General features: G+C 45.4%; 1 protein-coding gene and 1 long non-coding RNA gene across 2 annotated transcripts in view; one reads left to right on the top strand and one right to left on the bottom strand.

Moving 5' to 3' along the window:
- On the bottom strand, positions 1-25492 carry SPATA5L1 (spermatogenesis associated 5 like 1). Its single transcript, XM_049898176.1, has 8 exons — positions 24320-25492; positions 23040-23225; positions 18752-18910; positions 14111-14320; positions 8362-8586; positions 5506-5640; positions 4577-4702; positions 1-298 (listed from the first exon to the last, which is right to left on the bottom strand). Exons 1-8 carry the CDS (start codon positions 25412-25414, stop codon positions 146-148), a joined length of 2289 nt encoding a protein of 762 aa, XP_049754133.1. The 5' UTR covers positions 25415-25492; the 3' UTR covers positions 1-145.
- The window catches only part of LOC126084027 (uncharacterized), a 29535-nt gene continuing 27743 nt past the window's right edge, over positions 25401-27192 (top strand). Inside the window, exon 1 of the long non-coding RNA XR_007518913.1 lies at positions 25401-26714. This is a non-coding gene — a long non-coding RNA (uncharacterized LOC126084027). The remainder of the gene's footprint in view (positions 26715-27192) is intronic.

Raw genomic sequence — 27192 nt, forward strand, 5'->3', positions numbered from 1 at the left:
CTTATCAGACACAAATTATTTATTTACATGAAATAATATAAATACAAATACTCTAAAAATGTGAAGCTGCAAACCATAGGGCAAGTTCACATTTCAATTAATCCTTTAATAAGGGTGTAAACTAATTTTTAAATATCTTCTTAAATTAGAACAGTTCTTGTTTCTGAAATAAGTTTTCGTATAAAGTCAAGTCCTTGTGACTTAAGGACGGTTTTACAGTCTTAAGTGATTTTAGAAAGTGCTCCTGTTTCACTGTGGTTGCTTCTAGTCCATTTTCTTGAAGAGCCAGCAAGGCAGCCTATAAACAGACAAGCAATAGAAAATCATTAATTTGCTTCATTATTTGTTTACAATATATAGTAATATTTTTAAATCTGAATTCAAGATCTCAATTTCATTTCATGGGATTTCAGTAATCATGGTACTAAAAACACTGAGCTAAAAGATAGATAAGATGATTGAGAATTCACTTATTAGGCCATCATTTCTCTATTAAACTCTAGACTTTTCGTGGGAAAAGAAAGGAAGCTGCAGGACAATATACATTACAAGCTCACATATATTTTTACAAATGAGAGAGTATCTTCCTGACCTCAGGATAGGAAAGATTTCTTAAATAAGACATAGTACTGTTCATAAAGGAAAAGATCAATATGGGACTCCATTAAAATCAAGAGACATCGCAAGACCCAGACTGGGAGGAGATGTTTGCAGTACATATAACAGTAAAACACTTGTACAGGATATATAAACAACTCCTACAAATCAATAAGATAACACTATACGCCCAGGAGAATGGCTAAAATTTAAGAGCATGATAATACCAAGTGTCGGTAAGCTGTAAAGCACTGGGACCCTCATGCACTGCTGCTGAGAGTATAAATTGGTAGTTTGAAAAGGGTTTGGCAGTTATTTACTAAAATGGACCTAATACTCTACAGCCCAGCAATAGTGATACATGTTTCTTCTGCAGAAAGATATACGCATGTACACAATAGACACGTACAAGATTATTCATAGAATCATTACCTCATAATAGCAAAAAAGTGGAAACCCAAATGTCCAAAATAAAATAATGAAAAACTGTAGTTATTCATATACTAACATATAAAGCAGGGCCCTGGTGGTGCAGTGGTTAAGCATTTGGCTGCTAATCAAAAAGTCAGCAGTTCGAATCCACCAGGCACTTCTTGGAAACACTATGTGGCAGTTCTTCTCTGTCCTATAGGGCTGCTATAAGTCTGAATTGACTCAATGGCAATGGGTTTGGTTTCTTTGATTTAAAATATAAAGCGATGAAAGTGAATTAACTGCGTACAAAGCCATGGGTGAATTTCACAAACATAATCTTAAAGCAAAAACAATATACACTGTATGGATCCATTTACATAAAGTTCAAGAGCAGGCAAAACCAATCCCTGGTGTTCGAAGTCAGGAGCGAGGTTCCCTTTTGGGAGGAGATAGGATTGCCATTGGGAGGGGGCCCAAGGGAAGCTTCTGGGGTGTTGATAATGCTCTATTTCCAGCCCCAAGTGGTGATTATTAAACGTGTCCATTTTTTGTCAGTTCAATGAGCTACAGCCTTATGACCTATGCATTTTCCATGTTACATTTAATAAACGTTTATGGAAAAAGAAAAACTCACAATGGCTCATTTTGCCTTCAAAGTCTAAACACCTTAAAGTGGCTTACAGGGGCTGTTGCTCACTTCTTCAGCTGTATTTTTGCCATTCTCCACTTTCTAATTCACTGATGGCATGTCATCTCTTCCCCTCAGCCTTCTGCACATTTTATTCCCCTCCCATAGCATGGCCGACGCCCTAATCATCCTTCAGCTTTCAGTTTACACATTCTCTCTGAGTTTTCCCTGACATCCCCAGGCCTGGGCTGGTGGCCTCCTACAGGCTCCCACAGCTCTCATCATGCTGACACTGCGCCTCTGTCTCCGCGCGCTCGGTCCGCGCCTCTGTCTACGTGTATGCAGTCTACGTGTGCTCGGTCGGCGCCTCCGCCTACGTGTGCTCGGTCTGCCCCTCCGCCTACGTGTGCTCGGTCTGCGTCTCCGCCTACGTGTGCTCGGTCTGCCCCTCCGCCTACGTGTCCTCGGTCTGCCCCTCCGCCTACACGCGCTCAGTCTGCCCTCCGCCTACGTGTCCTCAGTCTGCCCCTCCGCCTACACGCGCTCAGTCTGCCCTCCGCCTACGCGTGCTCAGTCTGCCCCTCCGCCTACGCGTGCTCAGTCTGCGCCTCCGCCTACGTGTCCTCAGTCTGCCCCTCCGCCTACACGCGCTCAGTCTGCCCTCCGCCTACGTGTCCTCAGTCTGCCCTCCGCCTACGTGTCCTCAGTCTGCGCCTCCGCCTACACGCGCTCAGTCTGCCCTCCGCCTACGTGTCCTCAGTCTGCCCTCCGCCTACGTGTCCTCAGTCTGCCCCTCCGCCTACACGCGCTCAGTCTGCCCTCCGCCTACGCGTGCTCAGTCTGCCCCTCCGCCTACACGCGCTCAGTCTGCCCTCCGCCTACGTGTCCTCAGTCTGCCCCTCCGCCTACGCGTGCTCAGTCTGCCCCTCCGCCTACGCGTGCTCAGTCTGCGCCTCCGCCTACGTGTCCTCAGTCTGCCCCTCCGCCTACAAGCGCTCAATCTGCCCCTCCGCCTACGTGTCCTCAGTCTGCCCCTCCGCCTACACGTGCTCAGTCTGCCCCTCCGCCTACAAGCGCTCAATCTGCGCCTCCGCCTACGTGTGCTCGGTCTGCGTCTCCGCCTACGTGTGCTCGGTCTGCCCCTCCGCCTACGTGTGCTCGGTCTGCGTCTCCGCCTACGTGTGCTCGGTCTGCGTCTCCGCCTACGTGTGCTCGGTCTGCCCCTCCGCCTACGTGTGCTCGGTCTGCCCCTCCGCCTACGTGTGCTCGGTCTGCCCCTCCGCCTACGTGTCCTCGGTCTGCCCCTCCGCCTACGTGTCCTCGGTCTGCCCCTCCGCCTACACGCGCTCAGTCTGCCCTCCGCCTACGCGTGCTCAGTCTGCCCCTCCGCCTACAAGCGCTCAATCTGCCCCTCCGCCTACGTGTCCTCAGTCTGCCCCTCCGCCTACACGTGCTCAGTCTGCCCTCCGCCTACGCGTGCTCAGTCTGCCCCTCCGCCTACGCGTGCTCAGTCTGCGCCTCCGCCTACGTGTCCTCAGTCTGCCCCTCCGCCTACAAGCGCTCAATCTGCCCCTCCGCCTACGTGTCCTCAGTCTGCCCCTCCGCCTACAAGCGCTCAATCTGCCCCTCCGCCTACACGTGCTCAGTCTGCCCCTCCGCCTACGCGTGCTCAGTCTGCGCCTCCGCCTACAAGCGCTCAATCTGCGCCTCCGCCTACGTGTGCTCGGTCTGCCCCTCCGCCTACGTGTGCTCGGTCTGCGTCTCCGCCTACGTGTGCTCGGTCTGCCCCTCCGCCTACGTGTGCTCGGTCTGCCCCTCCGCCTACGTGTCCTCGGTCTGCCCCTCCGCCTACACGCGCTCAGTCTGCCCCTCCGCCTACACGTGCTCAGTCTGCGCCTCCGCCTACGTGTGCTCGGTCTGCGTCTCCGCCTACGTGTCCTCGGTCTGCCCCTCCGCCTACGTGTGCTCGGTCTGCGTCTCCGCCTACGTGTGCTCGGTCTGCCCCTCCGCCTACGTGTCCTCGGTCTGCCCCTCCGCCTACACGCGCTCAGTCTGCCCCTCCGCCTACACGTGCTCAGTCTGCCCCTCCGCCTACACGTGCTCAGTCTGCGCCTCCGCCTACGTGTCCTCAGTCTGCCCCTCCGCCTACAAGCGCTCAATCTGCCCCTCCGCCTACGTGTCCTCAGTCTGCCCCTCCGCCTACGTGTGCTCAGTCTGCCCCTCCGCCTACGTGTGCTCAGTCTGCGCCTCCGCCTACGCGTGCTCAGTCTGCCCCTCCGCCTACGCGTGCTCAGTCTGCCCCTCCGTCTACGCGTCCTCGGTCTGCCCCTCCGCCTACGCGTGCTCGGTCTGCCCCTCCGCCTACGCGTCCTCGGTCTGCCCCTCCGCCTACGCGTCCTCGGTCTGCCCCTCCGCCTACGCGTGCTCGGTCTGCCCCTCCGCCTACGTGTGCTCGGTCTGCCCCTCCGCCTACGTGTGCTCGGTCTGCCCCTCCGCCTACGTGTCCTCGGTCTGCGCCTCCGCCTACGTGTCCTCGGTCTGCCCCTCCGCCTACGTGTGCTCGGTCTGCGCCTCCGCCTACCTGTCCTCGGTCTGCGCCTCCGCCTACCTGTCCTCGGTCTGCGCCTCCGCCTACGTGTGCTCGGTCTGCCCCTCCGCCTACGTGTGCTCGGTCTGCCCCTCCGCCTACGTGTGCTCGGTCTGCGCCTCCGCCTACCTGTCCTCGGTCTGCGCCTCCGCCTACGTGTGCTCAGTCTGCGCCTCTGTCTACGTGTATGCAGTCTGTGGCTCTGCCTACATTTATTCAGTCTCTGTCGTCTCCCCCCACAGCCCGAATCTGTGAGCTCTGTGAGGGAAAGGTGCCTGTCTCTTGATAAACACTGCCAAGTGAACAAAGATCCAAGGAAATGAATGAAGGATGTTTCTTCATTAACTCACTTCTCTGCAGAGGTTCCTCAGATCAGCTCCGGAGAATAAACAGGTTTCTGCTGCTAGGTTTTCTAAAGAAACATCGGGCCCCATTGGCATGTTTTTTGTACAGACTTCCAAAATAGAAAGCCTGCCCTGGAGCGAAATAAGAAACAAGATGTTTATAATCTTGTAACACCCATCTGACACGATACAATATTAAAACATTTCAAGTTAGAGTTTTCTATCATATTACAGGAAACATACATGGAAAGAGTATCAAACAGACAAACAAAAAATCACTTCCTGTTTCTGAAGGGATAAAAAAGGTTAACTCAACAGTGGCCCTTATGACGATGATAAAAAAATAACTACCTAAATCATGAAAGGCTTTTAATACTTTCATAATTAATTTTTTAAATTGCCAACCATAGGTATATCCCTTTAAAAGACACGACGAAGCTCTCTCTGAAGCTCTCTTTTGGGTACAAAAGGACCACGAGACCTAGTTTAGCAAGTACATGAATATCAGACACAATTTTTCTCCACTGTAAAATACAGACACTGACCCAGATAATCTCCCAAACCCTTTTAAGCCCTTTTAACACTTTAGGGTTCCTCCGTTCTAGCTGCAAAATACTACCGAATAGACTCAAAAGACTCAGTATTTTGAATCTGCCACAATACTGAAATAAGAGAAGTTCCTTACTTTTAGGCTTTATTTGTTCTGAAAACAGGGCCAGGACAGAGTATTCAGAAAAAAACTGGGATTTCATGGAGGGCCAGCAGGCGAGGAAGGATGCAGGAGCCGGTGTGAGTCAGACACCGTGAAGACCTGTATCTGGTTTGGAATCCGGGTCTGCCGAGCTCCTGGAGCTCAGGTGTGTGCCGTCAAGAATGCATACACGGTGGGGGGGGGGGGGGGGCTGCGTGTGCAGCGTTAGTGCGTGCAGCCTTACCTTTGGATCTGGGGGCGGGATATAAAGAATCTTGTCTAGTCTTCCCGGCCGCAAGAGGGCATCATCTAACACATCAGGTCTATTTGTCGCTGCAATGACCATGACATTTCCGTTAAGAACTTCTTCAAACTCTACCTGAGGGAAAACGCAAAGTAAACAACATAATTAAAACATTAAGTTGTTAATTATTATATGGCTTTTTAAAAGTATAAATCAGTAGGTCCATTTGTTTTTAAAGGAGGATAACCTTTTCTTGGGAGCACCCCCATCCAGACCACCTTCCTGATATCAAGATACCCCAGAAACAAACTAGTAATCAAAGAGGCACTTTGTTTGTGGGGCAAAGGGAGTGGCTAACCCTAAGGAACATTCCTCCAGGCCCTGTGAGAAACAACAAAAAGCCTCACATTACCGCAGAGAACACCTGAATGTGCCTGAGCCCCAGTTAATGATTACGACTGAAACGGTCTACCTGAAAAGGTCCTAAATAGCAGCATATGACTAGCATGTAGAAATGTATGGCTATGAAAAGCCTAGACTATCATGTTCTTGAAGAGGGAGGCTTACTTTACTTTTTCTTTCCAGATGGCAGAAATATGACAATTAACATAAATTGCAGGTTTGAAAATTCTGGCTGAAGACAAGAAATGTCAAAAAGCAGCCAGAGCAAGACCTTATGAACACTAAAACCAAAAAAACCAAACCGTTGAGTCAATTCCAACTCATGGCAACTCTATAGGACAGAGTAGAACTATGCCAGTGTTTCTAAGGAGCAGCTGGTAGATTCTAACTGCCCACCTTTTGATTAGCAGCTGTAGCTCTTAGCCTCTGCGCCACCAGGGCTACATGTTAAACACTCAAAACAATGTTTGTTGACCAGAATAACGAGAGTCCTTCTCAGATGTCGTGATCTCTCACAATAACGAGTTCCCTATATCTGCGGGTATATTAGTAGATGACCCGGCTAGACGCTGTGGAAGACCTTCTCTGTTACAAGGAAGGTTTGATTAAGACAGCCTTGTGGGTTCCTTCCAACTGTGCTGAGCTCTGTTACTAAGAAGCTGTAAGAAAATCCTTCTGTGGAACAGCTTTTAAAACAAGGACAAAGCAAGAATAAAAGAGAAGAAAAATCATGTCAGTGATAATTTAAGGATACTACACTTGGAGAAGAGACTCAGAAAGAGAGGAAAAACTTCCAGAGGTCATTTTAACTTCATTATAACCAAGGAAAACCATTCCTCAAGAAAACTGGAAGATTTTCCGTTACTGGGATTATTGGCAACAATCATCTGTTTTGTCCTACACAGAAATTTTTAAACAGGGGTAAACCCTGGTTCTTTAGGATTGAGAAATAGGAATAAATTCCTTTCTCCATTAGTGATAAGTAAAATTGTGTTTCTAAATCTTTGAAAATTTTTTTTAAAATTCACATTCGTATATGTCTAAAATAATTTATTATAAAATTTAACTCACCTTTTGAAGGGAAAGACAACACTCAATACATGGAAGGTCAGCCCAATTGGACTGGACCAAAAGCAAAGAAGTCTCCGGGATAAAATGAATGCTACAAAGGTCAGCGGAGCAAGGGCGGGGGTCTGGGGACCATGGTTTGAGGGGACTTCTAAGTCAATTGGCAAAATAATTCTATTATGAAAACATTCTGCATCCCACTTTGAAATATGGCGTCTGGGGTCTTAAATGCTAACAAGCGGCCATCTAAGATGCATCAATTGGTCTCAACCCACCTGGAGCAAAGGAAAATGAAGAACACCAAGGTCACACGACAACTAAGAGCTCAAAAGACAGAAAGGGCCACATGAACCAGAGACCTACATCATCCCGAGACCAGAAGAACTAGTTGGTGCCCGGCCACAATCAATGACTGCCCCGACAGGGAGCACAACAGAGAACTCCTGAGGGAGCAGGAGATCAGTGGGATGCAGACCCCAAATTCTCATAAAAAGACCATACTTAATGGTTTGACTGAGACTAGAGGAATCCCGGCGGCCATGGTCCCCAGACCTTCTGTTGGCACAGGACAGGAACCATCCCCGAAGACAACTCATCAGACATGAAAGGGACTGGTCAGTGGGTGGGAGAGAGATGCTGATGAAGAGTGAGCTAATTATATCAGGTGGACACTTGAGATTGTGTTGGCATCTCTTGTCTGGAAGGGGGATGGGAGGATAGAGAGAGAGGGAAGCTGGCAAAATTGTCACGAAAGGAGAGACTGAAAGGGCTGACTCAATAGGGGAAGAGCAGGTGGGAGTACGGAGTAAGATGTATGTAAACTTATATGTGACAGACTGATTGGATTTGTAAATGTTCACTTGAAGCTCAATAAAAATTAAAAAAAATAATAATAATACCAGACCTCTAAAAAAAAAAAAACCTGATTGAAGCTAAAAATGACATAAATCACACAGAACTGAAATTTGCAAATTCATTGTATGACGTAATTAATCAAAGCACGGCTGAGTTTTAGGAGTTGTGCCTTTGATCTGACAAGTACAAAAAATATACATAGTGTAGCTAGTGGCTATCAGGCTGCAACATTAGAACTTAAAATGCTAGTCACAAGTTTAATTCTTTTTCCCGTTGACAGTCCCAAATTAAAATAAATGGACCACATAGAGACAAATCTCGGATGCATGTAGTCCTTAAGAATAAAAAAAAAAATTTAACTCACCTTTGCTAACGGCATCAGTTTTGACTAGTTCTGTAAAAATCCTGACAGAGTAGAATTGAAATTACATAATTTCCTCCACGAGATGAACCTAGTACAGGAAAAGCTACAGTGCACACGCATTCAGATTTTTCATGTATCACGACTAATAAATTTTTGAGAATAAGTACCTCTTCATTTTTTTTCATCTCCTTGCATTCACCCTGCCAATCTGATTTATTTCCTCTTCTCTCTATTGTCTTAAGCCCAACACCATCCAATTCATTCAGGAGGACAGAAAGGACTCGCTCTTGAACGTTACATCCTGTTCTGCTGACTGATCGAGATCCCAAGATTGAATCAATTTCATCCAAAAATATGATTGCTGGAGTATTTGCTCTTGCTTGTCGAAATACCTTTTATTAGGAAAACAAGTACATTAAAAAGCTGTGTGTTATGCGTTATTCAGCTAACGTATGTTCTCTGTGTTACTCCTTCTACAGGCATACCTCATTCTATTGTGCTTTGCAGACACTGTGTTTTTACAAATTGAAGGTCTGTGGCAACTCTGTACTGAGCAAGTCTATCTGCAGCATTTTCCCAACAGTGTGTGCTCACTTTGTGTCTCTGTGTCACATTTTGGTAACTCTTGCAATATTTCAACCTTTCCTTTATTATTGCATCTGTTATGGTGATCTTTGATGTTACTACTGTAATTGTTCTGGGGTGCCACTTAATCGATAAATTTGTGTTCTGACTGTTCCACCGACAGACCCTTCCCATCGCGCTCCCCCTCCTCGGGCATCCCTGTTCCCTGAGTCACAACAACACTGCAATTAGGCCAGTTAATAACCCTACAATGGCCTCTAAGTGTTCAGGTGAAAGGAAGAGTCACATGTATCGCACTTTAAATCAAAAGCTAGAAATGATTAGTGAGGAAGGCATGTTGAAAGCTGAGATACACTGAAAGCTAGGCCTCTTCACCAGTTAGCCAAGTTGTGAATGCAAAGGAAAAGTTCTTGAAGGAAATTAAAAGTGCTACTCCAGTGTGGAAAGAGACGATGGAAAAGATCAATATTATCAATCAGAACAAGGCCAGGGGCCAACTGTGGAACAGGTCATCAACTGCTCATATCCAAGTTCAAGCTGAAACCGAAGAAAATTAGAACAAGTTCATGAGAACCAAAGTATGACCTTGAGTATTCCCCACCTGAATTTAGAGACCATCTCAAGAATAGATTTGATGCATTGAACACTAATGATCGAAGACCAGGTGAGTTGTGGAATGACATCAAAGACATCATACATGAAGAAAGCAAGACGTCATTGCAAAGACAGGAAAGAAAGAAAAGACCAAGATGGGTATCAGAGTAGACTCTGAAACTTGCTCTCGAACGTCTAGCAGCTAAAGCAAAAGGAAGAATTGATGAAGTAAAAAAACTGAAGAGAAGATTTCAAAGGGCAGCTTGAGAAGACACAGTAAAGTATTATAATGACATGCGCAAAGAGCTGGAGATGGAAAACCAAAAGGGAAGAACACGCTCGGCGTTTCTCAAGCTGAAAGAACTGAAGAAAAAATTCAAGCCTCAAGTTGCAAAAGTGAAGGATTCTATGGGGAAAATATTAAACAACTCAGGAAGCATCAAAAGAAGATGGAAGGAATACACAGAGTCACTACACCAGAATGAATCAGTCGACGTTCAACCATTTCAGGAGGTGGCATATGATCAGGAACCGATGGTACTGAAGGAAGAAGTCCAAGCTGCACTGAAGGCATTGGCAAAAAACAAGGCTCCAGGAACCGACGGAATATCAATTGACATGTTTCAACAAACAGATGCAGTGCTGGAGGTGCTCACTCGTCTATGCCAAGAAATTTGGAAGACAGCAACCCAGCCAACCGACTGGAAGAGATCCGTATTTATGCCTATTCTCAAGAAAGGCAATCCAACTGATTGTGGAAATTATCAAACAATATCATTAATATCACATGCAAGCAAAATTTTGCTGAAGATCATTTAAAAACGGCTGCAGCAATATACAGTCAGTGAACTGCCAGAAATTCAGGTCGGTTTCAGAAGAGGACGTGGAACCAGGGATATCATTGCTGATGTCAGATGGATCCTGGCTGAAAGTAGAGAATGCCAGAAGGATGTTTACCTGTGTTTTCTTGACTATGCAAAGGCACTGACTGCGTGGACCATAACAAATTATGGATGACATTGCGAAGAATGGGAATTGTAGAACACTTAATTGTGCTCATGAGGAACCTGTACATAGATAAAGAGGCAGTTGTTCGTGGACAGAAAAAGGGGATACTGGTTGGTTTAAAGTCAGGAAAAGTGTGTCGGGGTTATATCCTTTCACAATACTTATTCAATCTGTATGCTGAGCAAATAATCCGAGAAACTGGACTATATGAAGAAGAATGCAGCATCAGGATTGGTAGAAGACTCAGTAACAATCTGCGTTATGCAGATGACACACCCTTGCTCGCTGAAAGTGAAGAGGAAGCATTTACTGATGGAAGATCAAAGACCACAGCCTTCAGTACGGATTACACACCTCAACATAAAGAAAACAAAAATCCTCACAGCTGGACCAATAAGCAACATTATAATAAACGGAAAAAAGATTGAAGTTGTCAAGGATTTATTTTACTTAGATTCATAATCAAAACCTATGGAAGCAGCAGTCAAGAAATCAAAAGACACACTGCACTGGGCAAATCTGCTGCAAAGGACTTCTTTAAAGTTCTGAAAAGCAAAGATGTCGCCTTGAAGACTACAGTGTGCCTGACCCAAGCTACGGTATTTTCAATGGCCTCATGCATGCAAAAGCTGGACAATGAATAAGGAAGACTGAAGAAGAACTGAGGTCTTAGAATCATAGTGTTGGTGAAGAATATTGAATATACCACGGACTGCCAAAAGAACGAACAAATCTGTCTTGGAATAAGTACAACCAGAATGCTCCTTAGAGGCAAGGATGGTGAGACTGCGTCTTACATACTTTGGACATGTTGTCAGGAGGGATCAGTCCCCGGAGAAGAACATCATGCTTGGTAAAGTAGAGGATCAGTGGAAAAGAGGGAGACCCTCAACAAGATGGACTGACACACCGGCGGCAACAATGGGCTCATGCGTAACAATGACTGTGAGCATGGCACAGGACGAGGCAGTATTTCCTTCCATGGTACATAGGGTCGCTGTGAGTCAGAACTGACCGGGTGGCACCTAACAACAACACTCCAGTGACCACATGAATGATATGAAAGCGCAACAGCCTTATTGCTGATATGGAGAAAGTTTTAGCAGTCTGGATAGAAGAAAAAACCAGCCACGACATTCCCTTAAGCCAAGGCCCAATCCAGAACAAGACCCCACCCAGCTCTCTTCAATTCTATGAAGACCAGAAGTGAGGAAGCTGTAGAAGAAAAGTATGAAGTAGCAGAAGTTGGCCATGAGGTTTAAGGAAAGGAGCTGTCTCCATGACATAAAAGTGCAAAGTGATGCAGCAACTGCTGATGTGGGACCTGCGGCGAGTGACCCAGAAGATCCAGCTGAGATAACTGATGAAGGGGCCCACTAAACCACAGGTCTGCAGTGTAGATGAAACAGCCTTGTACCGGAAGAAGATGACATCTAGGACTTTCATAGCTAGAGAGGAGAAGTCAATGCCTGGCTTCAAAGCTTCAAAGGACAGGCTGACCTTCTTGCTGGGGTTAATGCCGCTGGTGACTTTCAGTTGAAGCCAATGCTCATTTACCACTCTGAAAATCCTGGAGCCCTTAAAAATTATGTTAAATCTGCTCTGCCTGTGCTCTATAAATGGAACAAAGCCTGGATGACAGCACATCTGTTTACAACGTGGTTTACTGAATATTTTAACCCTACTGTTGACACCTACTGCTCAGAAAAAAAGATTCCTATCAAAATTACTGCTAACAGACAATGCGCCTGGTCACCCAAGAGCTCTGATGGAGATGTACAAGGAGATTAATGTTTTCATGCCTGTTAACACAACACCATTCTGTAGCCCATGGATCAAGGAGTAATTTCGACTTTCAAGTCTTATTATTTAAGAAATACATTTCATAAGGCTATACAGCTGCCATAGATAGCGTTTCCTCTGATGAATCTGAGCAAAGTAAATTGAAAATCTTTTGGAAAGGATTCACCATTCTAGATGCCACTGAGAACATTCTTGGTTCATGAGAGGAGGTCCAAATACCAACACTAACAGGAGTTTGGCAGAAGCTGACGCCAACCCTCATGGATGACTTTGAGGGGTTCAAGACCTCAGTGGAGGAAGTAACTGAAGATGTGGTGGAAACAGAGAACTACAAGTGGAGCCTGAAGATGTGAGTGAACTTCTGCAATCTCATGATAAAACCTTAACAGCTGAGGAGTTGCTTCTTACGGATGAGCAAGGCAAGTGGTTTGAGATGGAATCTACTCCTGGTTGTTGATGCAGTGAACGTTGTTGAAATGACAACAAAGGATTTAGAACATTACATAAATGTAGTTGATGAAGTTAATAAAGCAGGGTTTGAGAGGACTGACTCCAATTTTGAAATAAGTTCTACTGTGGGTCAAATGCTATCAAACAGCATCTCACGCTACAGAGAAATCTTTCGTGAAAGGAAAAGTGAATTGATGTGGCCAACTTCAATGATCTCTTTTAAGAAACTGCAACAGCCACCTAACCTTCAGCAACCACCACCCTGATCAGTCAGCAGCCATCAACATCAAGGCAAGGCCCTCCACCAGCAAGAAGATTACGAATTGCTGAAGGCTCAGATGATGGTAAGCATTTTTTAGCAATAAAAAAAAATTTTTTTCATTGTACTTTAGAGGAAGGTTTACAGAACAAATTAGCTTCTCATTAAACAGTTACTACACATATTGTTTTATGACATTGGTTAACAGCCCCACAACATGTCAACACTCTCCCTTCTTGACCTTGGTTCCCTATTACCAGCTTCCCTGTCCCCTCCTGCCTTCTAGTCCTTGCCCCTGGGCTGGTGTGCCCTTTGGTCTTGTTTTGTTTTACAGGCCTGTTTAATCTTTGGCTGAAGAGTGAACTTCAAGAGTGACTTCACTGCTGAGCTAAAAGGGTGTCCAGGGGCCATACTCTTGAGATTTCTCCAGAAGAAAGTATTTTAAATTAAGGTACTTACATTGCTTTTTCAGACATAATGCTATTGCACATTTAATAGACTACGTAAAAAAAAAACTCACTGTCATTGAGTTGATTACCACTCATAGCAACCCTAGGACAGAGTAGAACTGCCCCATAGGGTTTCCAAGGAGCAGCTGGTGGATTTGAACTGCTGACCTTTTGGTTAGCAGCTGAGCTCTTAACCACTGTACCACCAGGGCTCCATATAATACAGTGTAAACATAACTTTTATATGCACTGGGAAACCAAAAATTCATGTGACTTGCATTATTGTGGTATTTGCTTTATTGTGGTGGTCTGAAACTGAACCGACAATATCTCCTTGGTATGCCTGTAATTTAAAAAATTTAAATAGATTTTAATTGGAGATAAATCAATAAAACAGGGAACAATGGAACATTATGTAAGAGTTAAAAATCATTTATTCAAAGAATATTTAACATTATGGAATTTTTTAAATGATGTTAAAAAAGTAGAATGAAGCTATATATAATTTGCCTTTGATTTTGCTTAAAAAGAAAAATAATTCAATAAAAAGGACAAAGGAAATTCACCAAAATGTGACCCAAACAGTGGCAGAGGGATTATGGAGGGTTTCTTATTTACACTTTTCTAAGTTTTTTCTACAAACACACAGTTTAACTTTTATAATCAGAAAGAAAAACTAAGCACTATTTTTAAAAAATAAGACTTCTCCATAACACATGAAATAAAAACTCAAAAGTAAACTTAACTACATGGGAAAAACAAACAAACCTGAGACAAGGCTTTCTCTGAATCTCCAACAAATGGTGAAAAGAGATCAGCTCCGTTCACCGACACAAAGGAGCAACGGCAGCTTGTGGCCAGCGCCCTCACCAGGGTGGTTTTAGCACATCCAGGAGGGCCATACAGGAGAACGCCCTTTGGCTGTGTCAGGCCCATCCTGACAAATTCCCGGGGGAATTTCAGAGGCCATTCAACACTCTGTGAGGACACATAGAGATGGAACAGTTGTTTCAGTATAATAATAAAATGTCAAAATAATTCAAGTATTTTAAATGTTACCAGAAAATTCACTCATTCAACAACTGTCAGGTACCTGTTACGAACTGGAAACACAGTCCATTCTTCACGCAGCAGTCAGTAATCTTATGACCTAAGTCAGATCACAGCATGTCCTGCTTAAATTCCTTCAATGACTTCCCATAAGAATTAGAATAAAACCCGAATCCAAACTCCTTACTTAACATGGCCCACAAGGCCTCGTATAAGCCAACCTGTCCAACAGGCTCACACGTGCTGGCCTTTATACCTTACGAACACCCCAGTATTTTTTCCCATCTCAGGGTCTTTACAATTGTTCTTCTCTCTGTCTGGAACATTCCCCCTACAAGTTCTTTGTGTGGCTACTTCTTGAACATCCAGGCTTCAGTTTTAACGTCATTTCCTTGGAGGAGTCTTCCCTAACGACCCCAGTTAAAAAAAGAGAGCCCCCTCCTCCTGGTCATTCTCTATGCTATTGCTCATCTTTTCCCTTTAAAGAATGTATTATTTGCTATCTGAAATTATTATTTTTCTGTGTTGGGTTTCTCATTCTGCTCCTGCTAGAATGTATGCAAAGTTCACCTCTAAATCCCCAGCACCTAGAATGACACCCTCACGAAGGCGGCACTCAATAAATGTTAACTGAATAGTGACTGAGTCCTCACTAACTCTAGGGTTTTATTGTAAGTTACTTACCCAGGACTTATTGCTAATGGTCCCTGGGTGATGCAAATGGTTAACACACTCAGCTGCTAATCGAAAGGTTAGAGGTTCGAAACCACCAAAAAGTACCTTGGAAGAAGAAAGGCCCAGCGATCTGGTTCTGAAAAATCAGTCACTGAAAACCCTACGGAGCACAGTTCTCCTCTGACACACATGGGTCAACATGAGCTGGAATCTACTCAACAGCAACTGGACTGGTTATTGCCAGTAAGCAGCAGGACTGAGACGGACCCCACTCAGTGTAATCAAGGGCACAGCTCTTAAGTACTGCTATACTTAATACAGGGACCGACGAGAACCCTAAAACTCATATTTTAGTTGGGGAGATAGGCTTTTAGCCATGTCCTTTTTCATACAGTCCAGCTTCTCAGATTATTTTTTCAGCATACAGACTGAATAAGTACAGTGAAAGGATACAACCCTGACGCCCACCTTTCCTGACTTAAACCATGTAGTATCTCCTTGTGTTTGAACGACTGCTTCTGATCTATGTATAGGTTCCTCACGAGCATAATTAAGTGTTCCGGAATCCCCATTCTTTGCAATGTTATCCATGATCACACAGTCAAATGCCTTTGCATAGCTGTCAGCCAGGAGCCACCTGACATCAGCAACCATATCCGGGTTCCACACACTCCCGAATTCAGCTTGAGCTTCCGGCAGTTCCTTGTTGATGTACTGCTGCAGCCACTTTTGAATGATCTTCAGCAAAATTTTACTTCCGTGGGACATTAATAATATTCTTCGATAATTTCTGCATCTGATTGGATCACCTTTCCTTGGAATAGGCATAAATATGGATTTCTTCCAGTCGGTTGGCCAGGTAGCTGTCTTCCAAATTTCTTGGCATAGAAGACAGAGCACTTCCAGGGCTGCATCCACTTGTTGAAACATCTCAATTGATATTCCGTCAATTCCTAGAACCTTGTTTTTCACCAATGCCTTCAGTGCAGCTTGGACTTCTTCCTTCAGTACCTTCGGTTCCTGATCATATACTACCTCCTGAAATGGTTAAACATCAACCAATTCTTTTTGATGTAGTGACTCTGTGTATTTCTTCCATCTTCTTTTGATACTTCCTGCATCATTTAATATTTTCCCCATAGAATCCTTCACTACTACAACTCAAGACTTGAATTTTTTCTTCAGTTCTTTCAGCTTGAGAAATGCTAAGCATGCTCTTCCCTTTTGGTTTTCTATCTCCAGCTCTTTGCATATGTTATTATAATACTTTACTGTCTTCTCAAGCCGCCCTTTGAAATCTTCTGTTCAGTTTTTTTTTACCTCATTTCTTCGTTTTGCTTTAGCTACTCCACATTCAAGAACAAGTTTCAGAGTCTCTTCTGACATCCATTTTGATCTTTTCTTTCCTGTCTCTTTAATGATCTCTTGCTTTCCGAGGTCCTTGATGTCATTCCACAACTCGCCTGGTCTTCGGTCATTAGTGTCCAATGGATCAAACCTGTTCTTGAGACGGCCTCTAAATTTAGGTGGGATATACTCAAGGCTGTATTTTGGCTCTCGTGGACTTGTTCTAATTTTCTTCAAGATGAGATGGTGTGGAGGGGACACATTTGAAAGATAAACAGGGTTGCATTTTATGTAGGGCTAAGTTCTAACTTTAGAGTGGAAGTTATGTGCATGTATATGACCCCATGAATTTAGAAATAGGCTTCTGGCTTAGGGGATGAGGTGGCTGGCTGTATTCACCAAGGTAAAGAATTCAGGTGTGGGATGGAGTTGATCAGCTGAGCTCTGATGCTGGGTTTGAGATCACTGGGCATTACCTAGCAGGCAGGTGGCCAACTAGTGGTTCTGCTGAGCAGAAGTAGCTGCTTTTTGAGTCAACAATTTCAGGGCTAGTTGAAAGCCTGGATGTCAGGAAGATCATAAACTCACTCACAGACTGTGAAAAGACTCCTGCGAGCTTGGAGCACTAACATTTAAGAGAGGGGAGAACAGGGCTCCAAATGACAGGAAACAGGGTGTCTCCAAGAAGAAGTGTGGTTAATTTCTCCTTTGTATTCTGTGAGGATTACATGAGGCAATGCACATAAAGAAATTATATTACAAATGCTCTTATCCATAGACACAAGTATCCCAGTGTTAGCTGTAGATACAGCTCCTGGTTAAGATGAATAAATTATAACTGACACTTATAAATCAGTCTTCTGTGTATGCCGTTACAGAAACCTATTTCCTTAGGGTAGGATTCCCCCTCGGTGAACTGGCAAAATCAATTTCTGGAGTTGCAATGTTGATAAGAGGATTTGTGGAGTGGTGTCCCTCAACATCCACCGTCAGAACCAAAACCAGGTAGCCATGCAGGCTGCGGTGGCTCCTCATTATAATTTTACGCTTTTTCCAATCTTTACTGTGTCTGTCTTCTTTTAGATCAGAGGTCAGGACAAACTTAGGGCCACCACCTGTATCTGTACCACCCAAAAAGAATGGTTTTTACATTTTTTAATGACTGGGAAAAAAACAAAACAATAATATCTTGAGACATATGAAAATTATATGAAACTCAAATTTCAGCATCCATAAATAAATAATTATTGAAACCCAGCCATACTTGCTCACTTGTATTGTCTACAGCTGCTTTTATGCTACAACACCACAGCTGAGTAGCTGTGACAGAGACCAGGGAGGCTGCAAAGCCTAGAATAGTATTTACTATTTGTGCCATGTCATGGACTGAATTGCGTCCCCCCCAAAATATCTGTCAACTTGGCTAGGTCATAATCCCCAGTATTGTATGATTGTCTACCATTTTGTCATCTGATGTGATTTCCCTGTGTGTTGTAAATCCTACCTCTATGATGTAATGAGATGGATTAACAGCAGTTACATTGATGAGATCTAGAAGATTAGACAGTGTCTTAAGCCAATCTCTTCTGAGGTACAAAAGAGAGATAGGAGTAGAGAGATATGGGGACCTTATATCACCAAGAAAGCAGTGCTGGGAGCAGAATGCACCCTTTGGGCCTGAGGTTCCTGTGCTGAGATGTGCCCAGGCCAAGGGCAGACTGATGCTAAGGACCTTCATCCAGAGCCAACAGAGAGAGAAAGCCTTCCCCTGGAGCTGATGCCCTGAGTTTGGACTCCTGGCCTACTAGACTGTGAGAGAATAAATTTCTCTTTGTTAAAGTCATCACCTTGTGGTATTTCTGTTACAGCAGCACTAGATGACTAAGATAGGCCATTACAGAAAAAGTTTGCTGTCCCCTATCCTAGATTATAAACTCTTTAAAGCAAAAAACAAAAAAAGGATGAGGTGGTAAGTATGAAAACAGTATTTGAGGGCTATAGAAGTCAAGTTGGAGCCCTGGTGGTGCAGTGGTTAAAGGGCTGTGACTGCTAACCAAAAGGTCAGCAGTTCAAATCTACCAGCCACTCCTTGGAAATCCCATGGGGCAGTTCTATTCTGTCCTACAGGGTCGCTATGAGTTGGAATTGACTCAACAGCAACAGGTTTTTTGGTTTAGGAGTCAAGTTAAATAAGGATTGAAGAGTAATGGTTTGATTTAGACATTCAGATCTTATCAGTGATTGTGGCAAAAGCCGTTTCAGTGGAATATGTTCTCATTACAAATGCACTACACCTAAGCTGTAATACTCTACTGGCTAAATGAATTCTTATCTTACCTGTTTTAACTTCAGTTTTACATCATCAAGGCCACCAATCTGCTCCCAGCCAACAGGCTTGATGTCCATCAGTCCAATGACACTTCGAAATGATGAAGGTTGAATCTTTTTAAAAGCTTCAAGGAAGTCTGTCTCATCAATCACAGAGTTGTCCTGATTCTAAAACAATGTAAACCAAAAGGCAAAATCAAACCAAACAATAGATAGGCCCTTTTTGTGTTACACAAGCACAATTACTGTTTTTTTTAATCCTCTTCTGAATTTGCAAATCCACTGCCATTATAAAAGAAATAGATACGCATGGTACAAAAAACTGTCTCCTTCCCTGATCCCACCAGTCTTCATCCCCAGGACGCCAACAGTTTCCTGTGTCTTCTTCTAGTACATTCTGTGACATAAGCATAAGCATATTCCTTCAGACACATACACAAATGGGACCATACTGTGCGTATCAATCTGTTCTGTTCTCTTTCCACTTAGAAATTTTGTATTGGGTTGTTGGTCTTTCTCTTTTGATTTGTAAGAGTTCTTTCTATGTCAAGGAAAGTGGACTTCTGTCACAGGCTACAAGTATTTTTCTGAATTCATCTCATGTCTTGGCTTTGCATACGGTATTGTTTTGCTATCCCAAAATGGTCCAATTAGCAAATCATCTCCTTTTTTGGGTTTTTCCTTTGATGCTATGCTTGGAAAGCCTTCCTTCACTGTAAGATTATATTTTAAAGAGTGCTTCCTGAAATTTCCTTGGCTGCTCCAGTGAAGCAAAATTTTGGTTACGGTTAAAAACACCTTACATTTCTATTTGTAACAGCTGTATTACATTTATTGAAGGATTTGCTGACAAAAAATTCAGAACATTCAGTTTTCTGTAAATTCCCATTTTCAATAAGAAACATTTTATCCCATTTATGTAGGATTATATAAGTGAACATACACGTATAGAGCTATTCTGACCAGCATTCCAAAAAATGTTAACAACTGTAATCTCCAGAAGACTAAATTCCCACAATTTTTACTTTATACTATTCTGTCTTGTTTAATTTCTCTCTCTCTCTCTCGCTCTCTCACACACACACAAACACTAGTATAAGAAAACAGCTTTTTTTTTTTAATTGGCTGACAATATTAGATCTTGGGCACCTGAATATTAATGAATTTTTGGGTAACACCAACTAACATTTGAAAATTTCTTTTATAGTTCAAGATCCCTTGTGTATACATGGCTTCATCTGATTCCCATAACAACCCTTTCAAGCAGGTAGAATTCTTTCCTCTCTGTGAATAAACGTGGGTGTGTGTTAAACTATGTTTGTAATGCTTTAGTAGGAACACTCCACGAAAACGGCACACACTCTACTGTCTCCTTTGTCTGCCCTGGCACAGAAAGAGGCAGCAGCAGCCCCTCAGCTGCTTGGTGTGGGAAAGAAGAAAAAGAGGAGCCAGTACCTTCCCAGATGCCTCTGGCCCTTCTTCCTGTTTGTCTTTCTTCCTTCCACTTCCCCTGGTTGTTTTCTGAGCTCAGCCATCACCTGTGGGAACTACCCCTGGGCAGGCCCCTCCTGAGGTGGCAGTGGGCTCCACCTGCTGGAGGACGGCAGCAGCTGATTGGTCCTCCTCTCCCTAAGGCAGAAGTGCTTAAGGGTCAAACCTGGAACTTCAAAGCAGAGGGAATCCTAAATGTCAATCTCCTTTCTCAACTCCTGGTACTCTCTTCCTCCCCACAAAAAGCATATATTGTCTTCTCACCCCTTTAACATGGGATGTGCCATAAAAACTTACAGCAGTTTTGGTCCTGAACCCAGAAGATGAGGAGTTAGGAGTTCACGTAACTCCTCCTCACCTTCGGTGTAAGAGCAAAAATAAAGAACAAGGCAGTCAGGAAGGATGTGAAACACCCAGGTAAAAAGGTTTTTGGTTTTGGTTTTTAAAAATTAGGATGATAAATTATCCTTTTCTAGTTTAAATAAAGTCAAGATTGGGTTTTTTAAATTACAAGATCAGAGGGCAATTTTAATATTACAATTGAGATAAAAAACTTTGCCCCAGATTCCTCAGCCTGCTGAAATTATTATTTTTTTTCCCAAAGGGGTTTAAGGATTTAGGATTACTAGTTACATATGAAATGACCTGATTTCCCCGTCAATAGATTGGAATTTATAATAAACCAAACCCATTGCCATGAAGTCCACTGGGACTCATAGCAACCCTACAGACAAAAGTAGAACAGCCCCATAGGGTTTCCAAGGAGCACCTGGTGAATTCAAACTGCGGACCTTTGGTTAGCAATCAAGCTCTTAACCACTGTGCCACCAGGACTCCAGAATTTATAATAGTTGAAAACAATAATAGTAGTTGGAATTTTTCCTCTTGCCATCAAGTCAAATTGATTCTGACTCATAGCAACTTTAAAGGACAGAGTAGAACTGCCTCACAGAGTTTCCATGGAGCCGCTGGTGGATTCGAACTGCCCACCTTTATGGTTAGGAGGCATAGCTCACCATAGCTCTTAACCACTGCACCACCAGAGCTCCAAAGTACTATTTAAAATAGTTGAATACTATAAATATCCTAATATTTTTGGGATATATTAAAAAAAAGCTAATATCCTAAATATTTTTAATGAAGGTACAAATGAATTAGAGACACGAATGTCAAAGAATTTTAAATAAAATTCCAGATACATGATCTTTCCCACAGTTAGAAAAGTTTTGGGTTTTTTTCCCCCCACAAGATACTTATAAATAACAAAGAGAAAAACAGTATCTTGACAACAGAGAAATCTTACAGACATCACCTTATCCAAGTGACTGAAGTTAATTTCACCAGGAAAGGACAAACAGATACCATCTGCTGCCTGAGAGATGCAGTGAGAAGAACACAGGAACCCTTCTGTGACAATCTTGCAAAAAATGCAAACCCTGAATCAAATCACCAGGAAACATCAGTCAAACCCAAACTGAAGAATATTCTACGTAATAACTGACCTGTACTCTTACAAAGTTAAGGTCATGAAAGAAAAGGCTGAAAAATGGTTCCAGACTAAAGACTAAGAAATCATGACAATTAAATGCAATATGTAATCCTGAACAAGAGAAACAATTATCTTTTTCTCTTTTAAAGTTTTGCTATAAAGGAAGTTAGTGGGACAAACGGTGAAATCTCGGTAAGGTCTACGTAGATGAAGTAAAGTGTATCAGTGTTGATCCCCTCATTTTTATCATTGCACTGTGGTTGTACAGCAGAAGGTCCCTGTCTTAGGCTGGGTTCTCATTTTTATCATTGCACTGTGGTTGTGCGGAAACCCTGGTGGCGTAGTGGTTAAGTGCTATGGCTGTTAACTGAGAGGTCGGCAGTTCGAATCTGCCAGGCACTCCTTGGAAACTCTATGGGGCAGTTCTACTCTGTCCTATAGGGTCGCTATGAGTCGGAATCGACTCGACAGCAGTGGGTGGGTTGAGTACTGTGGTGCAGCACAAGGTCCCTGTCTTAGGCTGGGTTCTCATTTTTATCGTTGTACTGTGGTTGTGTAGCAGAAGGTCCTAGTTTTTTGGAAATAAAAACTTACATTTTCAAGGGGAAAGCGGCATCATGGCTGTAGCATACTCGTGCATGTTTCAGAAATATATACATATACACAGAGAGAATAACAAGACAAATGCAGCAAAATGTTAACATCTGGAGAATCCAGATGAAGAATGTACAGAAATTCTTTGTCCTATTTTTGCAACTTTTCTCTAAGTCTGAAATTCTTTTGAAATTAAAAAAAAAAAAAGAATTGATTCTTTTGAGGCGACCGCCTTTTTCCTGGCTGCTCTGGGGACCGGTGGTTTCAACATTAGGATGTTACTAAGCCAAAAACAAACAAACAATCCATTGCCATCGAGTCGATTCCGACTCATAGTGACCCTATAGGACACAGAAGAACTGCCGACCTTCTGGTTAGCAGCCGTAGCACTTAACCACTATGCCACCAGGGTTTCTGGATGTTACTAAGAGAGTGGGTAAATAGCCACCCGGTAGGCTTGGAGGGCTCAGCCCCTTCTTCCCACCTTCGTTCATATATTATTTATACGGATTTGAGATGTAAAAATATATATAAGAAACAGCCATGAAAGCTATCGATAGTTGTAAAAGAATGTTATTTATCACTTTTTAATCCCAAAATTAATTTGATACGTTAATGAAAACATTAACTCGGGTAAACCAAAAAACCAAACCAGTTGCCGACAAGTCAATTCCCACTGACGATGATCAACATGGGCGGACGATGAGAAGCCAGCCCTCTTACCTTGTCACCACGAAGCATAGCATGCAGGGCCGCCTCCCTGCAGAGAGCCGTCAAGTCTGCGCCAACACAGCCAACTGTCATTTCTGCAAGGAGGCCCAAGTTGACGAGACTGGAGACCGGCATCTTCGAGGTTAGCACTTGCAGAATTGCCCTTCTTTGTCTAAGGGTGGGAGTGCCAATGACAACCTATTTGTAAAGCAAAAAAATAAGGAGAAATTAAAGCTTATATAGTTTGACAATGTACGTATTTTTATCCTCACAAATCTGTGCAATAATTAATGAACCCTTATGGAACTAGTACAGTGCACTCTGATGCACATCTCAGAACACACAGAAAGTTAGGGATCTACACCCTAATTTTCCAGGGGACTAATGAATTTTTTTTTTTTTTAATGAATACTGGCCAGGGAGCAGAACAACAAAAATTGTATAGTGCACTGAAGTTTTTATTTATTTTCGAGAACCTACCACTTCTTGGAAACCCTGGTGGTGTAGTAGTAGTCAAGAGCTACAGCTGCTAACCAAAAAGCTGGCCAGAGGCAGAGAGGGATAGAACAGTGAATCAGTCTAGATCCCTGCTCACAGGGAGCTGATTCAGCAGACAAGTACCAGATAGTGCAAGAAAGTCACTCAAGTCCTTGAGGGATTAAGCTAAAAGTATGCAATTATCCTTTGTTTAGAACCCTACCACAAAGCCCGAACATCATTTCAATTAACCACTAAGTTTCAAACTATTTAATAGAAATCAAGAATCAATTTAAGACCAACGCTCATTAAAAAAAAAAAGGGGGGGGGGCTGCTTTGATATTTACCCTCCCTGGCAACTCAGGAAGCAATTGTGGGTTTTTTTTTTTTTTTTTTTTTTTTCAGTTTCGGGACAGGATGCTGGCATTCTCACAAGGGAGAGCTAATGCCTGCTTTAACTTCACTGCTCTCCGCCTTTTATTTCCACACACTTATTTCTTGAGGCTATCCTTCTACTTTAAACTTCCATTCCAACTCCATACGAGTTCAACATGCCTGTGGCCGACCTAGTTCCCTGAAGAACTAACTCTACTTATTATAGGGCGTACTCGTCTTCAGGACATGTACGGGAAAGTAAACCCTAGGAGACAATTGGAGATTTGGGGAAAAACTGATCCCGGCTCCCAGGTACTATTAGGTCAGAGCACGCGTTCTCTGCACTCCGCCCTCACCAACTTCCAAACCTCAGTGGCAATGCCTAGGGGCAGCCAACCACGGTCCCAGGGGCTACAGGCCAACCGGCCACGCCCGCTCACCTCTCTGTCGAATCTCCCGGGTCTCCGCAGCGCCGGGTCTAGCGCGTCCGGCCGATTGGTGGCTCCCACGACCAGCACCTGGCGGTCCCCGCTGGCGCCGTCCAGCAGCGTCAACACCTGGGCCACCACGCGGCTCTCGGGGGCGCGGTGCGGGCCGCCCCGCCGGGGGCACAGGGCGTCCACCTCGTCCAGGAAGAGGAGGCTGGGCCCGCGCCTGGCCAGCTCCTGGGCGCGCTGGAAGACCCGCCGCACGTTCTCCTCGGTCTCCCCGGGCCGCGCGCCCTGCAGCGCCGGGGCGCTCACGGCCAGCAGCGCGGCGCCCGCCTGCCGGGCCACGGCGCGCACCAGCTGGGTCTTGCCCACTCCAGGGGGGCCCGCCAGCAGCACCCCGCGGGGCACGGCGAGTCCCAGCGCGGCCAGGGCGCGGGGGTAGCGGAGCGGCAGGCAGAGGAGCTCCCGCAGCGAATCGGCCGCCTCCGACAGGCCGCCCAGGGGCGCCTCGGGCTGCGGCTCGGCTTCCGACGGGGGCGTCCCGCTGAGGACGATGCGGGTGCGAGCGGTGACCAGCCCGGCCGCATCGGGACTCGGCGTCCCGCCGACTACGTGCAGGGCGGCCAGCGGGCCGGGGGCACCCGGCGGAGCGGCAACCACGTGGCCCCGAGACACCGGCCGGTTCCGCAGCAGCTCCTGCGCCGCCTCCAGCACGGCGGCGGGACTCGGGTCCCCGGGCGCGCCCGCTCGCTCCCGCAACACCGGCCACACGGCGAGGCGCCGCAGGGGCGGGCAGGGCACCAGGCGCAGGCGGCTCAGGCCGAGGCTCGCGCTGGAGCCCGGCGCCCCCGCCGCCGCCCCGGGGCTCGCGCACTGCGGGTCCAGCTGCACAAAGCCGTCGGCTCCGTCCCGCCGCGGCCAGGCGGTGCAGAGGCACGAGCCGCCGTCGGGCAGCGAGATCTTCACGGCCGAGCCCAAGCGCGCGCCCAAGGCGCGGAGCGCGGCCGGGCCCAGGCGGCAGCGCTGGGTGCCCCGGTCTCTGGAGTCTAGGGGTAGCAGCTGTAAGAGCGGCTCCGCAGGGAAGGGGCCCGAGTCCCGAGCCATGGCGCACGGAGCACCCGAGGTCGAGAGAAGCGGGGCCGGCGTTCCGCCCGGACCCGAACGGCCTGAGCACCGCGCGCCTCGGCCGGAAGCGGACTACGCGCATGCGTCAGGGCAGGCTAGGGCTTGCGAGGCGCTGAGGTCGCTGGAGAGCGAGCGGGGTCCAGCTCCCGCCGGGCCCCGGTCTGCTGTGGCGCTGTCCGCCTGGACGAGACCCAGCCGCCCAGCCCAGAGCCTCCCGGAGGTGGCCTTCGGTGCAGGTGCTGGCAGGCAGCGCGGCCGAACGGCACGGTCGTCCAGCAGGCGCCCAGGCGTCGCAGGGCGTCACCGGCGCCGCACTCCGGCTGGAGCTGCGCGCCGGCCTGGGGACGTGGCTGTGTCGAGAAGAACTCTGAGTGCCCTCGCGTGTGCGGTGTTACCGGCCGGGTGCTCGGGCCAGGTGGCTGGGACAGCGGAGACAACAGCGGTGGCGCCTTCAGTAGCCGGGGCCCCAACCTGTAGGGAAGGTCCGTGCACCGCCTTAATAGAGAAGAGCACCAGCCTTGCAGGAGAGAAGTACAGCGTGACGTTTAAAATACCTTGGAAAGGGGAAGGAAAAACAGGTCCTCTGTTGCCTTTGTGGTGTACTACGACATTTTTTTCTGACCCCCGATTCAGTCCTTTGAATGTGCTTTGACAACAACTTAAGGATACCTAATTTTTTAATGGCAGCGTCTCGGTTCGAGCGACAACTGCTGTCTCCTGGGGCCACAGCCGCACCAAGCCCTGCTTTAGAGGCGACACTTGCCTACAGTATCAAGACTGCCTCCTGCTATTTTTCCGCCTTTCATCTCCACAGGGAATTACTCTTTCCCCGTTATCAGCTGGACTACATTTCCTATTCTCTTTAACTTTGCTCATCAAAAAGAAATGCAGATACTCAAAGTCAAGAAAATAAGCTTTGTTTTTATCTTATTCACATTTTCCCCGTCTTTACTGCAACTCACATCTCCATGAAAACTATGAGGCGACAAAAATTGAAGTTGCAGATAGAGTAAGTCACTGTGACTTGTTTTTCTTCTATCTATGCAAGTAGTGGTTTGCAGACAGCATAGCAGTGTCCTCTCAATGGAAAGTACCGTTTGATCGAGGGCCTTAAGATCAATGGCAGTTCCTGGTCTCATTCTGTCGGAACTTCAGAGCAGATACTGACAGACTTCCGGATTCCATGGTGACTTACCTGGTCTCCACTGTACCTTTCCAGCTCCCAAGCTGGCACAACTTGAATCAGAAAGTAGCAGCAGCAGCAGGAGGTCCTGAATGGGTAGGTCACCCATTAGTTCTTATTCTTTCTCTTAATCACACTGGCTTCTGTTCTCTTGGGTTTTAAGACTTTTCAATAACAGTTTTGCATTTTCTGAAGAAATACATAAACATCATTTTTACTGACTCCTGAAGTTGTGAATGAAATGCCCATCAAATTATTTTGTCATGAACTCATCAGACATGAAAGGGACTGGACAGTGGGTAGGTGAGAGATGCTGATGAAGAGTGAGCTAATTATAGCAAGTGGTCACTTGAGATGTGTTGGCATCTCCTGTCTGGAGAGGGGATGGGAGGATAGAGAGAGTTGGAAGCGGGCAAAATTGTCACGAAAGGAGAGACTGGAAGGGCTGACTCATTAGGGGGAGAGCAAGTGGGAGTACGGAGTAAGATGTATATAAACTTATATGTGACAGTCTGACTTGATTTGTAAACGTTCACTTGAAGCTCAATAAAAGTTAATAAAAAAAATTATTTTG

This window comes from Elephas maximus, chromosome 10 (assembly GCF_024166365.1).
Source record: "Elephas maximus indicus isolate mEleMax1 chromosome 10, mEleMax1 primary haplotype, whole genome shotgun sequence".
Taxonomy (NCBI): domain Eukaryota; kingdom Metazoa; phylum Chordata; class Mammalia; order Proboscidea; family Elephantidae; genus Elephas; species Elephas maximus.